This window comes from Grampus griseus (genome assembly GCF_964374135.1).
Source record: "Grampus griseus genome assembly, chromosome: 6".
Taxonomy (NCBI): Eukaryota; Metazoa; Chordata; class Mammalia; order Artiodactyla; family Delphinidae; genus Grampus; species Grampus griseus.
Genome location: NC_139000.1, coordinates 50,776,961 through 50,796,220, shown reverse-complemented (window position 1 = coordinate 50,796,220; position 19,260 = coordinate 50,776,961). Strand labels below are relative to the sequence as shown.

The window sequence follows — 19,260 nt, the reverse complement described above, 5'->3', positions numbered from 1 at the left end:
GTTGAATGACAGCATCAGCCTCAGCTGGTAGCTTGGGAAAAATACAGATTCTTGGGCCTCATCTGAGATCTATGGAATCAGAATCTCTAAGGGTGGGACCCAGCAATCTGTTTTAATAAGCCCCCCAGGTGATTCTTACACATGCATAAGTTTGGGAAACCCCACTCCATGTGTAAATATGCAGAAGTAATTTTATAAAATAGGATCACATTCTTTGTGCTATTCTAAATAATTATTAATGTAGTTCTACTTGAACCTAAAAGAAGAGAACTTGAAAGAAGTGAAAGAATTGCTGAATGTCAGATAAATGCTTCTTCACTGTAAGAGATATGAGTTAAGGAAAAAAAAATTATAAAGAACATAAATTGGACAAGTTATTTTTTAAATTACATGTTTAAATTTTCAGGGTAGTACCTATTGACTCTCTGGCATAAAGGATGAGGGAATTAAAACACTTCCGCCTTCTCCCATTTGGTTTTGGTTCATTGTATTCTTTGCTATGTTGTCAAAGTTTCTAACATTTATATTCTGTCATACTTTGTTTAGTCCTGTGGTTAAACTGTTTTACCAGCACTATGGCTCCTCCATTCCTGAGTTGATCAATCTCTTGATTGACTGAATTTCATGGTCAGGTAATCTTTTCAAGCTTTCAGTGCTGTATTCCTTTAGATCTTGCATACTTCATTGCTTGAGAATGCTTGTCTTTTTTTTTTATATATATACTTGAAGGATTACTTGGCTAGGTATAAAATTTTCGTATCACAATTTCTTTCCTTCAGAACTTTGAAAATGTTGCATCATGATCTCATAGTATTTTTGATTGGCTGGATTTCCTTGTGCAGTATTTTTCTCTTTTCATTGGGAAGGATTTGTGAGTGCTTTATTCTTTGAGTTTCAATGCTGTTGTTTCCTTTAGTGTTTGAGAATGTCTGCCTGTGGTTTTCATTCTTGAAAAACAACTTGGCAGGAGGTAATATCCTCAGAGAACACTTCTGTTAGAACTTTGTGGTCATTTTATTATATTGGAGCAATGAATTTTACTATAGAAAAATCTGATTTTTTTCCTGCCTCCTTGAAAATGACTTGCTTTTTCATCTAAAATGCCTGAAAAACATTTTCTTTATTTTTAAAGTTCAGTAATATAACCAAGATACATCTAGGTGTCATTCATAATCATGTTTTCCTGGATTACAATATACTCTTTAGTCTGTAGGGTTAGTGCTTCATTTAGGGATATTTTCCTTATTTATTACCATGAAGAATTTTTCTGTCAAATTATTGGGTTCTCTTCCTTATGACACGAATTTTTCATATATTGAATTTTCTTTTGTTCTCCATATTTATTATCTTCTAATTGTTTTGATATGTCTTTTGCTTCTGCATTTACTGTAATCATCTCAAATCTTCCTTTTTGCCCGTAATTGTTTCCACCAATGTCTGTTGATGAATTAATTGATTAAGTAATGGTACATTGGCCCTAAGTTTTATTTCTTCAGCATTATAAACTACCTTTTCATATTATTCTGTTTTATTTTGCTTTGGAGAATTTTTTTTAAGCTCTTTCCTTTTTTTAAAAAATAGTTTTACTTGTTTCTTTTTCATCTTTTTAAAAATTATTTATTTATTTATTGGCCACGTCGTGCAGGATCTTAGTTCCCTGACCAGGGATTGAACCTGGGCCACAGCAGTGAAAGCGCCAAGTCCTAACCACTGGACTGCCATGGAATTCCCTAGAGCTTGTTTTTAATTAAGATTATATTGTTTTTATCTTTCTTATTATAAAGAAGCCCTTAGGAATTTTCTTTGGTTTCTTCAATTATGTTTCCTTCCAGAACAGGTTCTTTGCCATCTGTATTCCCCATTCATTTGTTCATTTTATTCTATCCCTCCTTTTATCTGCTTTCTGCTTCTTTTAATCTGTAGTAACGTGCATAGTTCTTGTTACCATGTTTATGCTTGATGTAGGAGGCTCAGAGAACTGTCTACTTAGATGTGGTGTTCATGACATTAGGTCCATGTTACCTAAACTTGTTTTTCTCTTGAGCCTTAGTTTGAAAGCTGGGTATAGCTGGGAGCGGGGATGGGGAAGCAGAGAGAAATGAAGTGATTGCGAGAGCCAGATGGGCAATATGATTTTTAGGCTCTGCTCTCCTACAATACCAAGTGTTCCCCTCCTGTATTAGCTCAAACTACTCATGAATAGATTTCCCGTACCTTTTGCAGGGACATCCTTGAGCTTCATACTTCTCTCTTCATTTTGCTCTGAGCCCTAGAAAGTGACCCCCTCCCCTGAAAGTGTGGAGATGGTTAGAAAATTTTACCCTTGAAGTTTCTTTGTTGGCTTTTTCCTGTATTGCTTATTTCTCCCTCAGTTCTACTTCTCACCATTTTGAAGGCTATTTCTGATAAATATTAGGATTTTGTAAACTACTTATCTATAACCTCTTGTTGAGTATTGGGGTAGAATTAACAACTATCATACATCACATAGAACTTTGTGTTTTTTATTTTTACTATCATTCAGAAATTATGGCAGGAAGTTGTATATTTGGTTGCTGCTGATAAAATTTGGCTTTCAAAATTTTATTTTGTTTATTTTTATTTTTTGTTTTGTTAGGTTTTGAAGAAGGGAGATTCTGTAAGTTAGCTCAGGGTTTTTTAACCTTGGTACAAATGACATTTTGGGTTGAATAATTCTTTATTTTAGGAGGCCGTCTTGTGTATTGTAGGATGTTTAAGAGAATCCCTGGCTTCTACCTACTACATGCCAGTAGCATTCGTGTAGCTTAGATGACCGAAAATTTCTCCAGGCATTGCCAGATATTCCCTGGGGAGAAAAATTACCCTGGGTTTAGAATCACTAATTAACTTCATTCTCTCATCTTTACTCCCCCGTGTTAAACACCTGCATCCAAATTTTAAGTAGTTCTTTCTTTTGTAGTCTGGTAAGTAAGTATTAAGCCAAAGATACACATCAGATTTAGAATAAAAGCTCTAATACACTCTTACAGTTTAACTTAATGCTAGGCAAATGTTAACTATCGGACTTATAAGCTCTCCGAATAGAAATCAGTGAATTTAAAAAAAGATTTATGTACAGTGCTGGGAATTTTACTGAGTGAAAAAAATTTATACTTTTAAAAAATAACTTATTGTTTGGGGTAATGATACTCACAATAGATTTACTTTTCTCCATTAATTAATATCATGTTGTTAGCCAAGTAAGTGAAGAAAATTCTTATTGACAATTCAGTTGTTTCCTGTTTAGAAGACTGACATTCTCCAGTTCTAAGCTAAATAATTGTCATGGTAAAGTAATTTCCTTGAAAAGGACAGGCATTGATTCAGCCCCTGTTACTCACAAATCCTATTTCAGTCAAATTGGAAAACTATTAAGTTTTTGGGAAAAAATCAATACATATCAGGAAACCATTAGATCTTGTGGCCCTTGCTATATCCTGCATGAGTAATCACTGTAAACTGCTGACAGGTATTTCATTGTTGACACAGAGTGATGCTTGGGAGACCACATCTCATCAGGGTAGGTGGACAGCTTTAGACATTGGAATGAGTTCAGTTATCCTTGTTTTTCCCCAGGACTCATCCTTTTAGACAGCTCTGTCACTAACTGGACCTGTGATGCTTTGAAAAATCAAATTCTTTCTTTACTGTCAGTTTTCTTTTTTCTTGTGTTGTGGCATACTAATCAGGGTGTGTGGTTTGGTATTGAACCAGTTTTTGTCAAAAACAAGTTTTAATTTCTTATTTAGAAATTATTTTTCCTCAATTAAAAAAAATTTCCAAATTTTATATCAGTACTAATAAATAGTGTAAGGATTTATTAGTAAGGACATAGAGTGTATAATTTTACTTTTATTCTTCTGTAAAACTTACAAGTAAATTTTAAAAAATTAAAAAAATTTTTGGACAAGTGATTTTGGATTTATCTATGTTTTGCTTTGCTTTACTTTAGGGAGATAATTATTTGTGAACTGTATGATTATTATATTCAGGAGGGAGAAAATAAAAATAAGACCTGTGTGCACACAGCCATTCTGCCCAAATTATTTGATATTATTTATTGGTAAATTATTATGGCATTGGTGAAAGCTTGATATTGGGTTTGTATGTAATAAGAGTTGTTTTTTTTTTGTTTATTGAAGTAGAGAGAGGGGAAGAAATGGGTATAAAATAGTAAATGGTTCTATCACTGTAATTTCCTTAAGAAGATTGAAAACCCATATTTAATTCATATATGTGTTTGCCTTCTAATTCCATTGCGGCAAATTAAAACATTATGGATAGAATTTTGTTTCCTAGTTTGAAGAAATATTTTTATTTGATGAATATTATCATATATTTTCAGGTGCTGTAGCTTCTATGTTTTGGGTTGATGCTGAATTAGGGGTTGATATTTATCTTGATGGTAAGTTTAGAAATTAATTTTTAAAAAAATTTTCAAGTAAAATGTTAATGTTATGGTTAAGATCATTTTTGTTTATTCATATTATACTTTTAATTCCTTGTATTGGTACTCTTTTTAAGCTTGTTTAGTTTGATGATGAAATAAGTCTTTGTTCATACTGATTCTAAAGCCCCAGACAGTAGTAGAACTAGATATCAATCATAATCTCAACTACCAGTTTAGTGCTTCCATTAAGGTTTTCCTTTTAAAATACTATGTAGATTTTCTATATTCCCTGTTGTTTAATTTATGTGCTCAGTATATATTAGAGCTTTTTATTTTAAATAACATATATAGTATGAGGATCAAATTTCTGCTTTCATTTTCCGTTAAAAATAAGAATGTAACAAAGCCCCCTACCCCTTGCTCTCTTTACCATAACACTTTTGGGCAATCTTATTCGTAGACTTCATTTAAGACACATTAGAAACCTTCTGGATTAGGCAAATATGTTCCCTGCAACACCCCACACCTGATTTTTCACCTTTCTGTAGACCATATTTTTCATAGACTAAGGGGTGAACTTGAAGAATGTTTGAAGCTGGGCCTCATCATTTGGCCCTAATATATATGGAATGTAGCTGGTTAAATTCCTTAGGCGTCATCAAACTCATTCTGCTGTTGTCCTTCGAAAAAATTATTTAGCATATAAATTCCGAGATTGCCAAATGAATTGATCATTTGGAAACTTAGGTACACCTCAGATAAAACAGTTGTGTGAGTTAGATTGATGAGAGATATTCTAAGATGCCTCAGATTTGTTAAGCAATAATTTAAATAATAAAAGTCTCGATTTTGATTATGTGAAAATAAAGATAAGCTGTCTTGTGTAATTTATCACATTCCACTTTATATTATGAAATTTGTCTCATGTTCTGGATTGTAAGCTTTTTAAAGGCCAGAGAAATCTTATTTTCCTTTTTATTTGTTTGTTTAATTTTAAATATTTGTTTTTATTATGTCCCATCTAGTGCCTTAAAATAGTGCTAGGTTCAAGTTTGAAATGCATCTGCTTACTAATGGAATTGAATTAAATTGCTGTGCTGGCAAGAGAAAAAACCCAGTATTTTATTGAGTGACATTTGTGAACTGAAATAGACTAGTTTTAATTCTTAAATATAAAGATGATTAAAAGATTTATTCCTTTGTAGGTATCATAACTGTTGTGGATTCAAAATATGGATTAAATGTAAGTTGAAAGATTGCTATGAGTTACTAATTGTTAAGAGCTGGTTATATGGGGATTGATTATATTAGTTTTTCTATGTTTGTGTCAGTTTGAAATATCCTTAACAAAGATATTTTTCTACTGTAAATATAAAAAAAAGTACTTTTTAAAGTGGCAGTAATATTATCAGAAACTGTGTGTCTTAAGCCAGTGAGTTACATTTTTAATTTAATATATCATATTTTGGAAGTTTAAAAAGCATGAAGAATAATAAAGCAAATACTTATGGTAAAAAAAAAAAAGTTTTTTTTAAAGTATCCTGAACAATAGATGAAATTTGTGTGTGTCTTTTAATTATTATTTTGTGTTTCTAAGTTAAATGTTTATTTTCTGCTTCTCTGGCTTGATGTGATAAAAGTTTGAAGTGTAATATTTTGTAATAAGGGTAATACAGGATAAAGTTTGGGTACGTGTAACCCCTCACTAGGATTCAGCCCCAATGTTGATAAGTTTTTCTGTTTGATAGAGGAAATTGAGCTTGATAAAGCATATGAGAGCTTATTTTTCTTGTTAAACTGCTGTCAGACACAAGCTGCAGATGATTGAGTTTTTAAAAAATATATTGCTTTCCCATATTTTGAAGAAATCAGGATTTATGCCTAGGTTTAGGGAGGAGAAACTCTCCTTTCAAAGGCATCTTGCTGTGAATGTTTTGCGACTAGCAAGGTCCTGAAATGCATTTAAATGAATTTCAGTTCACAAAATGCACTTATTAGATTTTAAAATGCATGTTGCCGCATAAAGTAAAGTGGTGTTTCTCAACTTTCCAAGTGAAAAATTACTAGAGGCAGAAGAGAGTGAAATTATCCTCCATCTCCTGACCCAGTCTGGCGATATGAATAGTGCCCAAAGTAATCATTTCTTAGAAGTTTAAATTTAATTTAAAAATTCATGTCCATTTTGTATTCTCCCCGACAATATATCTGAATTTCTTAATTTGAACAAGTTTGTTTTTCTTCCAAACCTTTAATTAGTATGGCAAGCTTGTCAAATGGTTACCAATACCCCTTCATTGGCCCTTCAGTTCCCTCAGGGATAGAGCACCCTAATTTGAGAAGTTTGGGAGATGATTCCTTTTTAGATTTTTAAGTCAAAATTTATTAATAGTCTTAAGAGCCAAAGAAAGACCCCAGATATTACAGTTTTTACTCAGAAATATTCCAGCTGTTCTGAAATCATGATATTTCTAGCAAAATGTTTACAGAGGAAGCAAAAAAAAAAAGTCAAATTCTTCACTCTGAATGTTTATTAACAGGCATGTTTGAATCCATCTCCTATATAGATTAATTGCCAAATTTGGGATATCTTCAGGATGGATAGTAGGATCTTTTTTTTTTGATAGACTTACAGTACCAGACCCAAAATCAAACTCTATGTATTTATGATTATGGGAATAATTTTATATGTATATTTGGATGTGGAAAGGAGTTAAATAGAATCTACCATGAGTGTGATAGAGGCCAAAAAAAACCCAAACCAACATTCTGAATAATGCAGACACAGCAAACGTTTAACCCCCTCCCACCTTGATAAAACATCTTAAATTATTAAATCAATATACCTACACAAAACTGACATACTGTCAGGATAATGGAAACTTTAGATTTTCTAAGTCAGGTGCCAAATAAATAACTTTTCCTTTATATAAAGGATTTGCCAACTTGTCTAATTCCTCTGGTTGCAAAGCTTGACCTCAGTAGCTGCTTGTGATTCAGAGAATTCTGAGGCAGTACAAGTAATGACACTTGGATAATGGGCAGCAATTTAAGGGTGTCATGCTTCACAGAGCCAGCCCATCAGAAGTAAAGCTGAGAAATGGTACCTTGTGGCCAGCCAGCCAAATTGAAACTGAAGTGGTAATTGATATCATGGGCTATCACTCTAATGGGATTGTCACCCATTGATCTGAAATATTCATTTTTTAATCATGGGCAAATAATTGGACAACTTCAAATGACAGCTCTCTATTCTCAGGACTTGACACCCAGGCTACTGACATTGTCCTTTTCAGTTCTACAAAAGTGACAGCATTTAATGCAATAGAATTAATGAATGAAGTTACACAGAAAAGGTCAAGTCAGAGGTTTCTTTTTGGTTCTTCTGTTATATTGCACAAGCTGTTGAAACAATTCAGTCAGAAAACAGTTTGGCTTGGAAAAGACAAGAAAATAAATAGACTGACATTATGCAATAATCTTTTCTTAAAAGCTAAAATAGTGTTAGATCTATAACCAATCCATTGGAAAGAAATAGCTGCTGCTGCTTTTTTTTTAAAATGTCACTGACATCTTTGACACTAGATTTCTTTCCACTTTGGTCAACAACAGTGTTTCTTTCTTTCTTTCTTCCTTTCTTTCTTTCTTTCTTCCTTTCTTTCTTTCTTTCTTTCTTTCTTTCTTTCTTTTCTTTCTTTTCTTTCTTTTCTTTCTTTTTCTTTCTTTCTTCCTTTCTTTCTTCCTTTCTTTCTTTCCAGCTTGTTTCTGTTTCTGCAGAAAAGCCCTTAATGAAGTTGTGTCATACGATGGTGTTATTTCAAAGGATTCCTTTCTTTCTTATGCTGTGCTAAGTTAGAGGGTGGAACCTTAAGCTTTTTGATACGTTGGATTAATTAGTACCAAAATTTTTCTGGTCTTTTTCTTGATGTATAAGCAAAAGCCACAGTCTCTAAGCAGAGATGAGGAATCCGTTGGGGATACACGCATATACACACACACACGCACACACACACACACACACGCACACACACACGCACTATTTTGAAAAAAATTTTGCAAAAATTTTTCCTTCATTGCCTGTACAGGTAAAATAGAATGTCACAATTTCCATTTTTTCACTTTGTAAATGGGAGTCATCTGACTTAATGACTAATGGTGTATAATGTGCTACTGGAGAATGTCCTTTTGAATAGCAGACATTGGTTTTAGTCTTTTTGCAAAGTTTGATTTGGGAAGGTAAGAAGTTGCATAAGGGAAATGGGCTGATAGCCAGAGAAAATAAATGTTAGTGTGCATTTATTATTTGTTTATGTTTGTATAGCCTTCATATGTGCATAGAACCAGGGACATTTATCTCTTCTGCTTTTTTATATGTTTATTACATATCATATTCTTAATAGAGTTGTACCTATTGGCAGGTTTTTATTATGGGGACTTTTAACGTGTTTTTATATTTGATACTTCTTGACTTCCTAGAGGTCATGAAATGTTAGTCCATCCCCGTTAGCTTTGAGTGAAAATTTCTAATATTCTGGAGATTAGATTAGATGCATTAAAAACATGAGTTACTTTGTGAAATATTAATACTATTTTATTAGTTACATTTAGGTATGGATATTCAAAAACAAATCTCTAATTTTCTTACCATATCTTTTTATACACCTCCAGCTCACAGCCAAAAAGTCCCAAATTCATATATAAATAAATCTTCCAAAAGGTCAAAAATACAATATTTTGCAAATATTTCAAAAATTTAAAAGAACTTCCATATTATAGGATCATTCAGAGACAGATACCTTGCTAAAAATACATCTTAACTAAACAGATTTACTGCTGAAAAGAAAGGGAGTTGTTGCTGCACATTATGTAGAACTTTTCAGATAACAACATCCATGTATCTATGTCAACAAATAGGAGGTGTTAACTAGAATTCATTCAATAAGTATTTGTTGAACCTGGGTGCCAGGTACTATTCCTGGGATGGTAATAGCCCTTATTCTCTAGAGGATGTAATGAAAGGATTTGTTATAGCCTCAGGCCAACAGTAATTAGCAAAAATAGTAAACTTGGTCTTTTGATAAGAAACAATTTTTAATACAATATTCTTCAAGTTCTGTGATTTCCATAATTTCAGAGTGGGTCTGCAGTTGAATTTATAAGGTTGTACCTAAAGTGGAGATCAGTACATCATTACTCTAGTTTTAGTTTAGGCTAGCTTCCCCAAAAATAAAATTTGGCAAACTTTTAGAAGAAAAAAGGTTTTCTCTATGGATTTTACCAAGACTATTAAATAAAATGATTACCAACTTGCTCTTAGGTCCCAAACTATCCAAATACCTTAATGATCTACCTCTTCATGAATTGTAAAACTGATTTGATGAAATAATTTTGAATATAACTTTTAGGTAATCTTTATACATATACTTTTATGCAGTTATTAACATTTGTGTAACGCTGTTTGCAAGACTGATTTTATATGACATAAAAAGCTCTCAGGGTTCCCTGGTGGCGCAGTGGTTGAGAGTCCGCCTGCCGATGCAGGGGACACGGGTTCATGCCCTGGTCCGGGAAGATCCCACATGCCGCAGAGCGGCGGGGCCCCTGAGCCATGGCTGCTAAGCCTGCGTGTCTGGAGCCTGTGCTCCGCAAGGGGAGAGGCCACAACAGTGAGAGACCCATGTACTGCAAAAAAAAAAAAAAAAAAAAGCTTTCACAAAGATTTAAAAATTATATTCATTTTCCTTCTGTTGAGGCCATTTTCATTTTTGAAAAATCACCCTGTGGTAAGGTATCCCATGATGGTGACAGTGTTAGATTTAGCTTCTTTTTTATAAATTGAGAATAGCCATTTCCCATAATCGTTATGAAGGCTGAATGAGATAATGTTTGTAAAAGGATTTAATAATTTGTGGAGTTCAATTCAAATACAAAAAGTATTATATAATCAAATTGCCTCTGACATCAGTAGGCAGCTTTTTATTGTGACAGGAAACATCTATTGAGGGTTAAGGTAATGAAGGTGGAACATTTTTCAGAGAAGAACCTTATGACACTGGTGACTTTAGGGATATAAATAAGATTATGGAAAAATAATAACTACTTCCAGAGATCAAAATGACCTCGTGGGCTTCTAAGCCAACATCAAAGTAGTTTTTGGCACTAGCTTGACTCTGGCAGGGTGCAAACTAAACAGTTGCCCAGAGAGGCCAAATCATTCAAGTGTGGGTTTCAAAATGATAACCTGCTTTATGCTGGGTATAGGGCTGTGTCCTTCCCACAGCTAATTTGTTTCTAGGGAATTGGAAGGGCCCAGTATGAGTTCATAGTGTGTTTGGTTCTGCGGTGGGGGCTGGGGGGTGGGGTAGGATGAAGGAAAGTCTAGTAGACTTTTTAAAAGTACAATTTCAGTGGTTATCTCTTTTTTTTAAATAAGTAATAATGAATATTTAGAACAAAGACAGTTTTGTAAAAAGGAAATTGCCTAGAATCTGAACTATAATGTGCTGTGTTTTTATGACATTATTTAAATCTGGAGGGTTTTCCATTTACGAAAAAAAAGAGGTCAGGGGACAAAGTTTAAGCCCTCACACCTCACAGGTTCACTGTAGGGAAAAAATTACAAATGAGGAGGAAAATGCGTTCAGATAGAAAAGTTAGTCCTGAATTTGGGTGTTCAGTAATAGAACTTGTTGAAGTTTTTATTAGAGGCAAGCAAGGAGTCCCTAAAGTAAAATCCTTTGTGTTGACATTAGGTTATGTGTTACACCACAATAACTTTTGTTCAAACTTTGTTTTTATTTAGCATTTTGCAGAAGAAAAACCTGATGGCCTTATCAATGAAGCTTCTAGGTATTCATTTATTTAAAGTATATATTGATTACTGGCTAAATGGAAAAAGAAAATGATTGATATGAAAAACAAAACAAGCTGAGAAACATAAAAACATAGTCAAGGAAGATCTTTTCTCTATTTAAAACTATATTATAGCATAAAGTGAGTGCTGAGCACAGGAGTTTTTTGTGAGGAACTTGGAAGATGTTCACGTTTAAAAATATTTTCTTGTTCTCATACAATTTCTTTGGGATTGAAAATGATTATTAAAAAAGAGTTGAGGGCTTCCCTGGTGACACAGTGGTTGAGAGTCTGCCTGCCGATGCAGGGGATGCAGGTTCGTGCCCCGGTCCGGGCCACAGCAGTGAGAGGCCCACGTACCGCAAAAAAAAAAAAAAAAAGAGTTGATTCACTTCCTGTTTTTTTTAACAGTAATTCAGTTGATTCAACTGTTCACTGTTACTCAGAGCAACAGAGGAATAAATATGGAAATAGTTGCAATTTGGCATTTAGAACATTTTTTGTTTAAATGCCTGTATGTTCCTAATTGGGTTCTCTTTAGACTTATGAATATTTAAATTGGTTTGCCTACCCTAAGCATATTCTTGCTAATGGGAAAAGAGTTTTGGGATAGACAACAGTCACTAAATACGCTCTTGGGTTTAAAAGGGAGGTCTCCCTCCACTCCAAGATTTGCTACAGATGATCTTGACATAAATAATAGACTGCAAGGAGGTGACTGATTCCCTATCATTTTAGAATATGGTACTCTGTTTTGTAATCCTGCCTGAACACTTCATTTGTTATTTAGCTATGATTCACATTAGACTGAACTTAAATACTTTTGTAAGTTTTTCCTTATTAAAATATGTTTGTTACAGAAAATATAAGCCAAATAGAAAAGAGCAAAATATTATAAAAGCCAAAAAAAAGTTAAATATAGGAGCCCTCCAATTTGAAGATTGCAACTGTCTGTATTTTGAGATGTGCACATTCAATCTTTATTCTTATGAAATTTACTTGAATAAAAATGGGATTGTGATGTACATACTGTTGAAACCCACTTTTCAGTGAACTGAAGTTGATTTATTTTTGAGAATTTGGTTGTTCTTTGAAATAATTAGCTATACCTTCAGGTAGCATAAAACCAGTATTGGGAACAAATAGTCTAGTGATTAAACTTTCCTGAAGAATTGAGGAAATTTTAAAGAATCCTCAGCTTTACTACTCCTGTTAATAGAAAATAGAGTTTCTAATTATAGTAAGCTATTTTGTTATCCAGCATCGTGTCAACTGGATTCTTTAACTTGAATTTCTGTAGTTTATCTGTTTTACAGAGAAAATAAATATTCGTAGTGATGAAGATAATTGTTCAAGATCCAAGTGTAGTTTTTTTAAAAGAACTGTTCAATGTAGAATTAATGTTAAGTGAACTTGTTCTTTGTATTTCTTTGAAAATTATGGTAATTATTACGTGGAATATTTTAATAAGTAGAGTGTCTTTGTTCGTACCACGTTGGATATCGGAATTTTATGCATTTTTTTACAAAGAAAATCATGAGTTGAAAATCATCCTAATTGTAAACTATCCTTGATTGTAAACTTTTTGAGGCTTATCTTTGTAGTTTCAGAGTAGCAAGTAAGAGAACTTAGTAAATATTTTTTGAATGAATAATTTGAAATCTGAGTTTACATAGTGATGAATATAATTCATCCTTACTAGTTGAAGGATGATAAATAGTTTAGGAATAAATTAAATCATTACATAGAGTACTATATCCTTCTTAGCTGCTAATTGATCTTGAGGAGGTGTTTCTTATTTATTTTTAATTTCTTAACATTTCTCTTGACATCTGTTATTTGTTTGCTACTTTAGGCAAGTTGCTTTGGCGGATATCATCATCCTCAATAAAACAGACTTGGTTTCAGAAGAGGATTTAAACAAATTAAGAACAACTGTTAGGTACAAAATTAGAAATGTTTGTTAAGTACCTACAAATTCAAAATGTGCTGTATGGAATATTTTTACCATGACTGTTGCCCTGTAGAAATTTAAGGTTCAAGGTTGACTTGCTTCAAGTATCATTAGGGAATCACATATTTTGTTGTTGCCTAATTGGCTGTTATGTAAACAGTGATATATAAAATTGTTCCCCATTGCTTACAGAATATACAGTTGAACCTTGAACAACACAGGGTTTGAACTGCCCAGGTCCACTTATACGTGCATTTTTTTCCAATAAACATAGTATCCGTGTTTTTATTGTACAGATCTTTAAGTTAACTAAGTATGGGGAAAAGTTTGTGTTCAATTAGAGATCATAATATGTGGAATTAAAAGAACTAGGGTTTGAGTCCTGATTCTGTTCAAACCCTTTCAGCTTCTTGCCCTTGGGTAAGTCATTTATCAATTCCTTTGTTTTTGAGGCAGAGATAGCAGTATGAGGATTTTCGATGGTGAGGGGGCTTGGTGCCTCTAACCCCTAAGTTGTTCCATGGTCAACTACAGTTCAAAGTTCATGACTGATATTCAGGGTCTTCTGACTCCCTCCTCATTTTCCTGTCTTGTCTTTGACTCCTTCCCTACATGAAGTGCCCTAACTTTACCCAGGACGGTTTACTTATTTTCTCATGGAGGTATCTTACCAAATCCTTTCTTTACTCTTAAGGTATTCTCAACTCTCACTCTGTCAGTCCTTGAATTCCTTCTTTTTCTCTGTTTTTCTTTTATTTTTTTAAGCTATTTTAGCCATTCTCTGGAACTTATCCCTTCCTCCCACCTCTTTCTCCCTCCTTCCTGCGAAGTCTTCCCTGTCTCAGGTGGTTTCACTTTTCCCTGAACCCTCATTGACTTTGGTCTTCCTTAACTGTCATCTAACCATGCCTGTTTTCCAGCTAGCTTTAATGTCTTCAGTGTCCGTGGCCAAGGCTGATCAACATAGGACAATATGAATGGTACTCAGATATGTGTTAAAAGATCCAACAGTCATTTGGACTTTTCAAATGAGGTTAGAGTTCAGGGACTTTTAATTATTTTGTAAGACCTAAACTGATAAAAGCCATCTACAGAGAAACGTTTGATAGCTTTTATTATTGGTCATCTTCAGTGCATACAATCTGCTGACATTAGATTTTGAGTTTGTCAGTGCCAGTTCATATAATATATGTTATGAATTGAATCAGTAAAGGTAAAGCTCATTAGGACTTTGGCTGCAGTGGTTAATGATTCCAGAAGAAAGAATTCATATTTTTCTTCTTATTTGGCTTATTTTAGTAGTAATATCCTCTTAGATTTTACTATACAAAGCTGTAAGAATGTCTCCATGTGGAGGGTAGGTAGTGCTGTGTAGTATTGAATGTTTAAAATCATGGACTTTGGAATCTGCGTTTGGTTTGAGGCATTGTTGGTAAGCTTCACACAGTGCCTGATACATAGTAAGTGCTCTGTTAGCTGTTATTATCATTATTAGATTGTAGATTTTTTTCTTAGTTTACAAAGTAATTTCCATTACAGTGAATAAAAAAATGAAAGAAATAGAAAGATGGTTGATATTTTTGAAAAGTCTAGAAAGATGAAAGTGGTGAATGGAGATTATTTCTTTTACCCCTTTTGACACTGGTCTCCTAAATTTTGTTTCTCTTTTCAAAATCCTATGCATCATTGTGATTGTAGAACAGGGAACATAATCTATATCAAACGGGGAACATAATCTATGTCACAAACATTTTTGGCATAAAAAGAGAAATTGTTACTACTGGGCATTTCTATCCCCATACTGACTATGTAAGCTGGATCTCTAACACGAGCAGTATTGACATTAGCCAGCTTGTTGCCAGCCTGTACTGTATAGCAATACCAGAAAAGAATTTGACAAAGCACTTTGATAAATTACAGACCCTTTGGGCTTTTTACCCTCCATTGTACCTCAGACTTGCGACTTACTCAGAATTAGATTTGAAGAGTTGGAAGAAGATAAACATGTTTGAGAGGAAATAGCCTTCAGGTTATAGAGTATATTCAAAAGAGAAGATTAAGAGTTTTGTGAATTAATAGAGAGACTTGCCTCAGAATCATTGGGAAGCCTTACCCATGAGAACAAGCTTGAACAAATAGCACATATCTTCATCAAGTAACCCTAAAGGCAATGGAACTGATGATATAAATAGATGAGGTGTACAGTTTACTGCAAAGGATTTAGTAAGTATTTTTGGCGCCATACAAAAGGGAGCCGTATTTCATTATCTTTGTATCAGAAAGGGGAGGCCTGGCAGAGTAGGTAGAGATCCTAGCTAGAGAACTGAAGAGGTATTCTATTAAAAAACTGGATGTGGGGCTTCCCTGGTGTCGCAGTTGTTGAGAGTCCGCCTGCCGATGCAGGGGACACGGGTTCGTGCCCTGGTCCGGGAAGATCCCACATGCCGTGGAGCGGCTAGGCCCGTGCGCCATGGCCGCTGAGCTTGCGCATCCGGAGCCTGTGCTCCGCAACGGGAGAGGCCACAACAGTGAGAGGCCCGCGTACCGCAGAAACAAAACAAAACAAAACAAAACAAAACTGCATGTATGGCTGAATACTGAGGACAGGCTGGGGTCAAAGCCACTCGTAACTAGGTTTTTATATCTAGTGTGTATATAGCCATTTCCACAGTGTGTGGAAGCCCCTAATCTTTCAGTTGTGCAGTAGATTTTTGCATATCATGTTTTAATGCATAAGTGGAATGTACCTGATTTATGATTAGAAGGAAAAACTAAACTATGAAAAATGAAAGTTTGTTTTTTATTGTTTATTGTTCTCTAGCTTTAGGATATATTTGTATATGCTTACTTCATGTTTTAGAAATAATGTGATAGAATGGTTTTTTAAAAAGTTAACATTTTTTTACTTTCCTCATTTTTATATTTATTTCAGATCAACAAATGGACTGGGAAAAATTTTAGAAACACAAAAATCAAGGTAATTTTAAAAGCTGTTACTAATATTAACAATAAATAATTTTAGTTAATAAATATTAAGTAATCGATAACTATGTTTGATTCTAATATAAGGAAGATACATGTGCATTTAAAAAAAATTAGGCGCAAAACGTTGTTTTGAATGCTCTTTATAAATTAGTTTGGCATATTTAGTTAATATATTGTAACTGAGGTCTTGTAACTAAGACCTCAGAGCCATGATTACACTGTAACTGTGCTTTTGCTTTAATGAGGAAGAAAACATAGGATTTTGAACCACTCAAGGAAGTAATTAATATAGAAATCTGAAAAAGTATACTATTAGGAATCTTATCTTAATTTGAGATATTTAGATGGCTTTTTAATATTTTAAAAACTTTCTGAGTGTTTAATAGTTGCAAAAATAATGTCATGTAAAAATACATGGAACCTTTACATTTAAGTTCCTGATGCATTCTTTTTAAATATTTTGATTTTGATTTCCTATAGGTTCTTCTCTCTTTTTAATTTTGTTCGTACAGATGTGCCTTACTTTATAAAACAGATGTGTTCTTAAAACATCTGTAAAATGAATTTCTGTAGATTGAACTCTATTTTGCATTGAGTGCTATCATGATTTCAGAAAATTTCTGTACAGAGGTATTTTTATTAACCTTATTTTTTAGCAAGAATGGCTTAGCAGCTGATAGACCCAGCAACATGCAGCTAGAAGCTCTGAGGCTCACAGCTGGCAGTCTAGTGCCACCCAGTTCTCAATTCAGAGATTCTGTCCTCGGAAGTACAGCAAAGGCCTTAGTTGAGTGGCTTGTCTTGCCATGGTAGAGATTAGAGGTGCTGACAGACTACCATAATGTTAGGCAGTAACAGCAGCAGCTGCTTATATGCATGTGAACAGCTGGGGAATTAATTTGGCATGCATTCTCAGAAGCCACTCTGCTGGTAGAGGTAGCAGAAGAATGCCTTAGTGTTAAGTCCTCTATAAGCATATACCACATGTGCTCCCTTCATTTCAAATTCCAGTGTAGAAGGTCTGTGATAACCTAACTCATACCATGAGCCATTCCTTGGTATCTGTCTTCTTCCTGTTGCGTTACCATTTTCTTTCTTCTTAAATTTTCTGCTTTTTACAAAATGACACAAAGACAACCACATAATGCTTAATTAAGTTTTTAAAAATCATACCCATAAATAGCTGTGGTTTTGTTGTAATAGCATTTGTTCAGTTTGTATTTACAAATATTGTAAATCAGTTTTTTTTGCCAGTACATCTGAGAATCTAGGAGCTTTCTTAAATAAAGAAAAAATTTTAATTTTCTTTCTTAAAAAAATTTTAATCTCTTAAGCATCTTATGTTTGGCAAATGCTTACAATAGTAAAATGACAGTCATAAAACTGCTATAAACGTGTAGAAAAGGCTTACCTTGAGTATTTAAGTTAAGAAATAAGAATGGCATAGTATGGTCTCATTGGTGAGACTTAAGTTGATTTTGAGGCAAATGGAAGTTCTGATGGACTTCAGGAGTGGAAGATTAGAAGAAGTGCCATTCTTATCTTTTCCAGACTTTTTTAAATCTTGGAGATTAAGTGGACTGGATAGAGGAAAACCAAAGTCCAGTTGATCAATAATAAGTTAATCAATTCAACAGTTTACTGATCATTCTACTAGTTGCTAGGCATTTCATGGAATGTTGAGGATTTAAGCAATGTATAAGGTAAAAACTCTGCCTTTAAAATTACTCATTTGGGAGAGGCAAGAAAACAAGCAAAAATCAATATATTAAATATTATCAATATAACAGTAACATTAATTGCACAGGATCCTATAAGATCAGGAAGACAGAGGAACAACTATTCAACTCTTCTTGATGAAGAGTCAGAATATTTTGACGGGTAAGGTTATCATTGACTTGAATCTTGAAGAATGAATAGGAGTTTTCCAGATGGACAAGAGTAGCAGTGGCTTTCTTGACATAAGGAAGATTTTGTATTCCAGAACCTGTGAATATTTTAGAATGGCTGGAACACATTGTGTTATATTGTGGAGAGAAAAAGAGGTATGACTGTGGAGATGGAGAAATTACCACAAAGGGTCTTGAACACCATGACACGTGGTTTGGATTTTCTCCTGTAGGCAGCAAGGAATTAATGAAGGATTTTAAAAGCAGTATGAGGGCTTCCCTGGTGGCGCAGTGGTTGAGAGTCCGCCTGCCGATGCAGGGGACATGGGTTCGTGCCCTGGTCCGGAAGATCCCACATGCCGCGGAGCGGCTGGGCCCTTGAGCCATGGCCGCTGAGCCTGCACGTCCGGAGCCTGTGCTCCGCAACGGGAGAGGCCACAACAGTGAGGCCCGCGTACCAGAAAGAAAGAAAAAAAAAAAGCAGTATGACTCTTGGGAGGTGGATTGAATGTGGTGCTATTCTCCAAGTTAGGAAATACAGGAAGGAGGGGCAACTTTGGGGCAGGGTAGTGATAGCAGTGGGTTTGGTAAAGGGGATTAGTTCCGTTTTGTAAACATTGAGTTTGAGATGCCACTAGGGAGGGCATTTGGAAATTTAGCTCTACAGTTCAAGACTTACTATTGGATGGTATCAACAACTCGTAGGTCTGGTGGCCCGTTTCTGAGACTCACTGAACTTTGAAAAGACAACTGTATCTCTGGAGTAGTAGCTGAACTCCCCTCCCCTGAGACAGCCAGAGCCCTCTTCCTTTTTCATTCTCCTGCCTTGGTCTTAAGCGACTTAAAGCAGTCTTTAGACATACAGATAATTGAAAGCTCCTCATAGAGAAAAGATTAGATACTCCTGGCATGGATAGTTCAAGAAATTAGGAGAAAAGATGAGCTTTGGAACTTCTTTCCTTCCCCTCTTTGCTTCATTCTCCCATTCAGTTTTTACATGATGGTAATAGTCTATTTATTTTTTCTGTGTTAATGTTTTGGAAAAGATCTGATGTTTTTATCTCTGAAGGGGGAAGTTAAATAAAATTTGATGCCATGAAAATTAGTTTTCTAGTTATATGCCTTGGATGAGTGAAGGAATTTATTTTTGATGGTGGCACTAAAGTCCATGG

The 19,260-nt window shown here is 34.3% G+C and overlaps 1 protein-coding gene across 5 annotated transcripts in view; it reads left to right on the top strand.

The window, feature by feature from the left end:
- LOC309823557 (zinc-regulated GTPase metalloprotein activator 1A) overlaps positions 1-19,260 on the top strand; it is a 53,160-nt gene that overhangs the window by 16,942 nt on the left and 16,958 nt on the right. For all 5 annotated transcript variants that reach the window (XM_082655929.1, XM_082655930.1, XM_082655931.1 and 2 more), the window contains exons 5-9: positions 4,367-4,426; positions 5,617-5,654; positions 11,211-11,257; positions 13,116-13,202; positions 16,147-16,191. In XM_082655929.1, the coding sequence (XP_082512055.1) occupies positions 4,367-4,426; positions 5,617-5,654; positions 11,211-11,257; positions 13,116-13,202; positions 16,147-16,191 (277 nt within the window). The remainder of the gene's footprint in view (positions 1-4,366; positions 4,427-5,616; positions 5,655-11,210; positions 11,258-13,115; positions 13,203-16,146; positions 16,192-19,260) is intronic.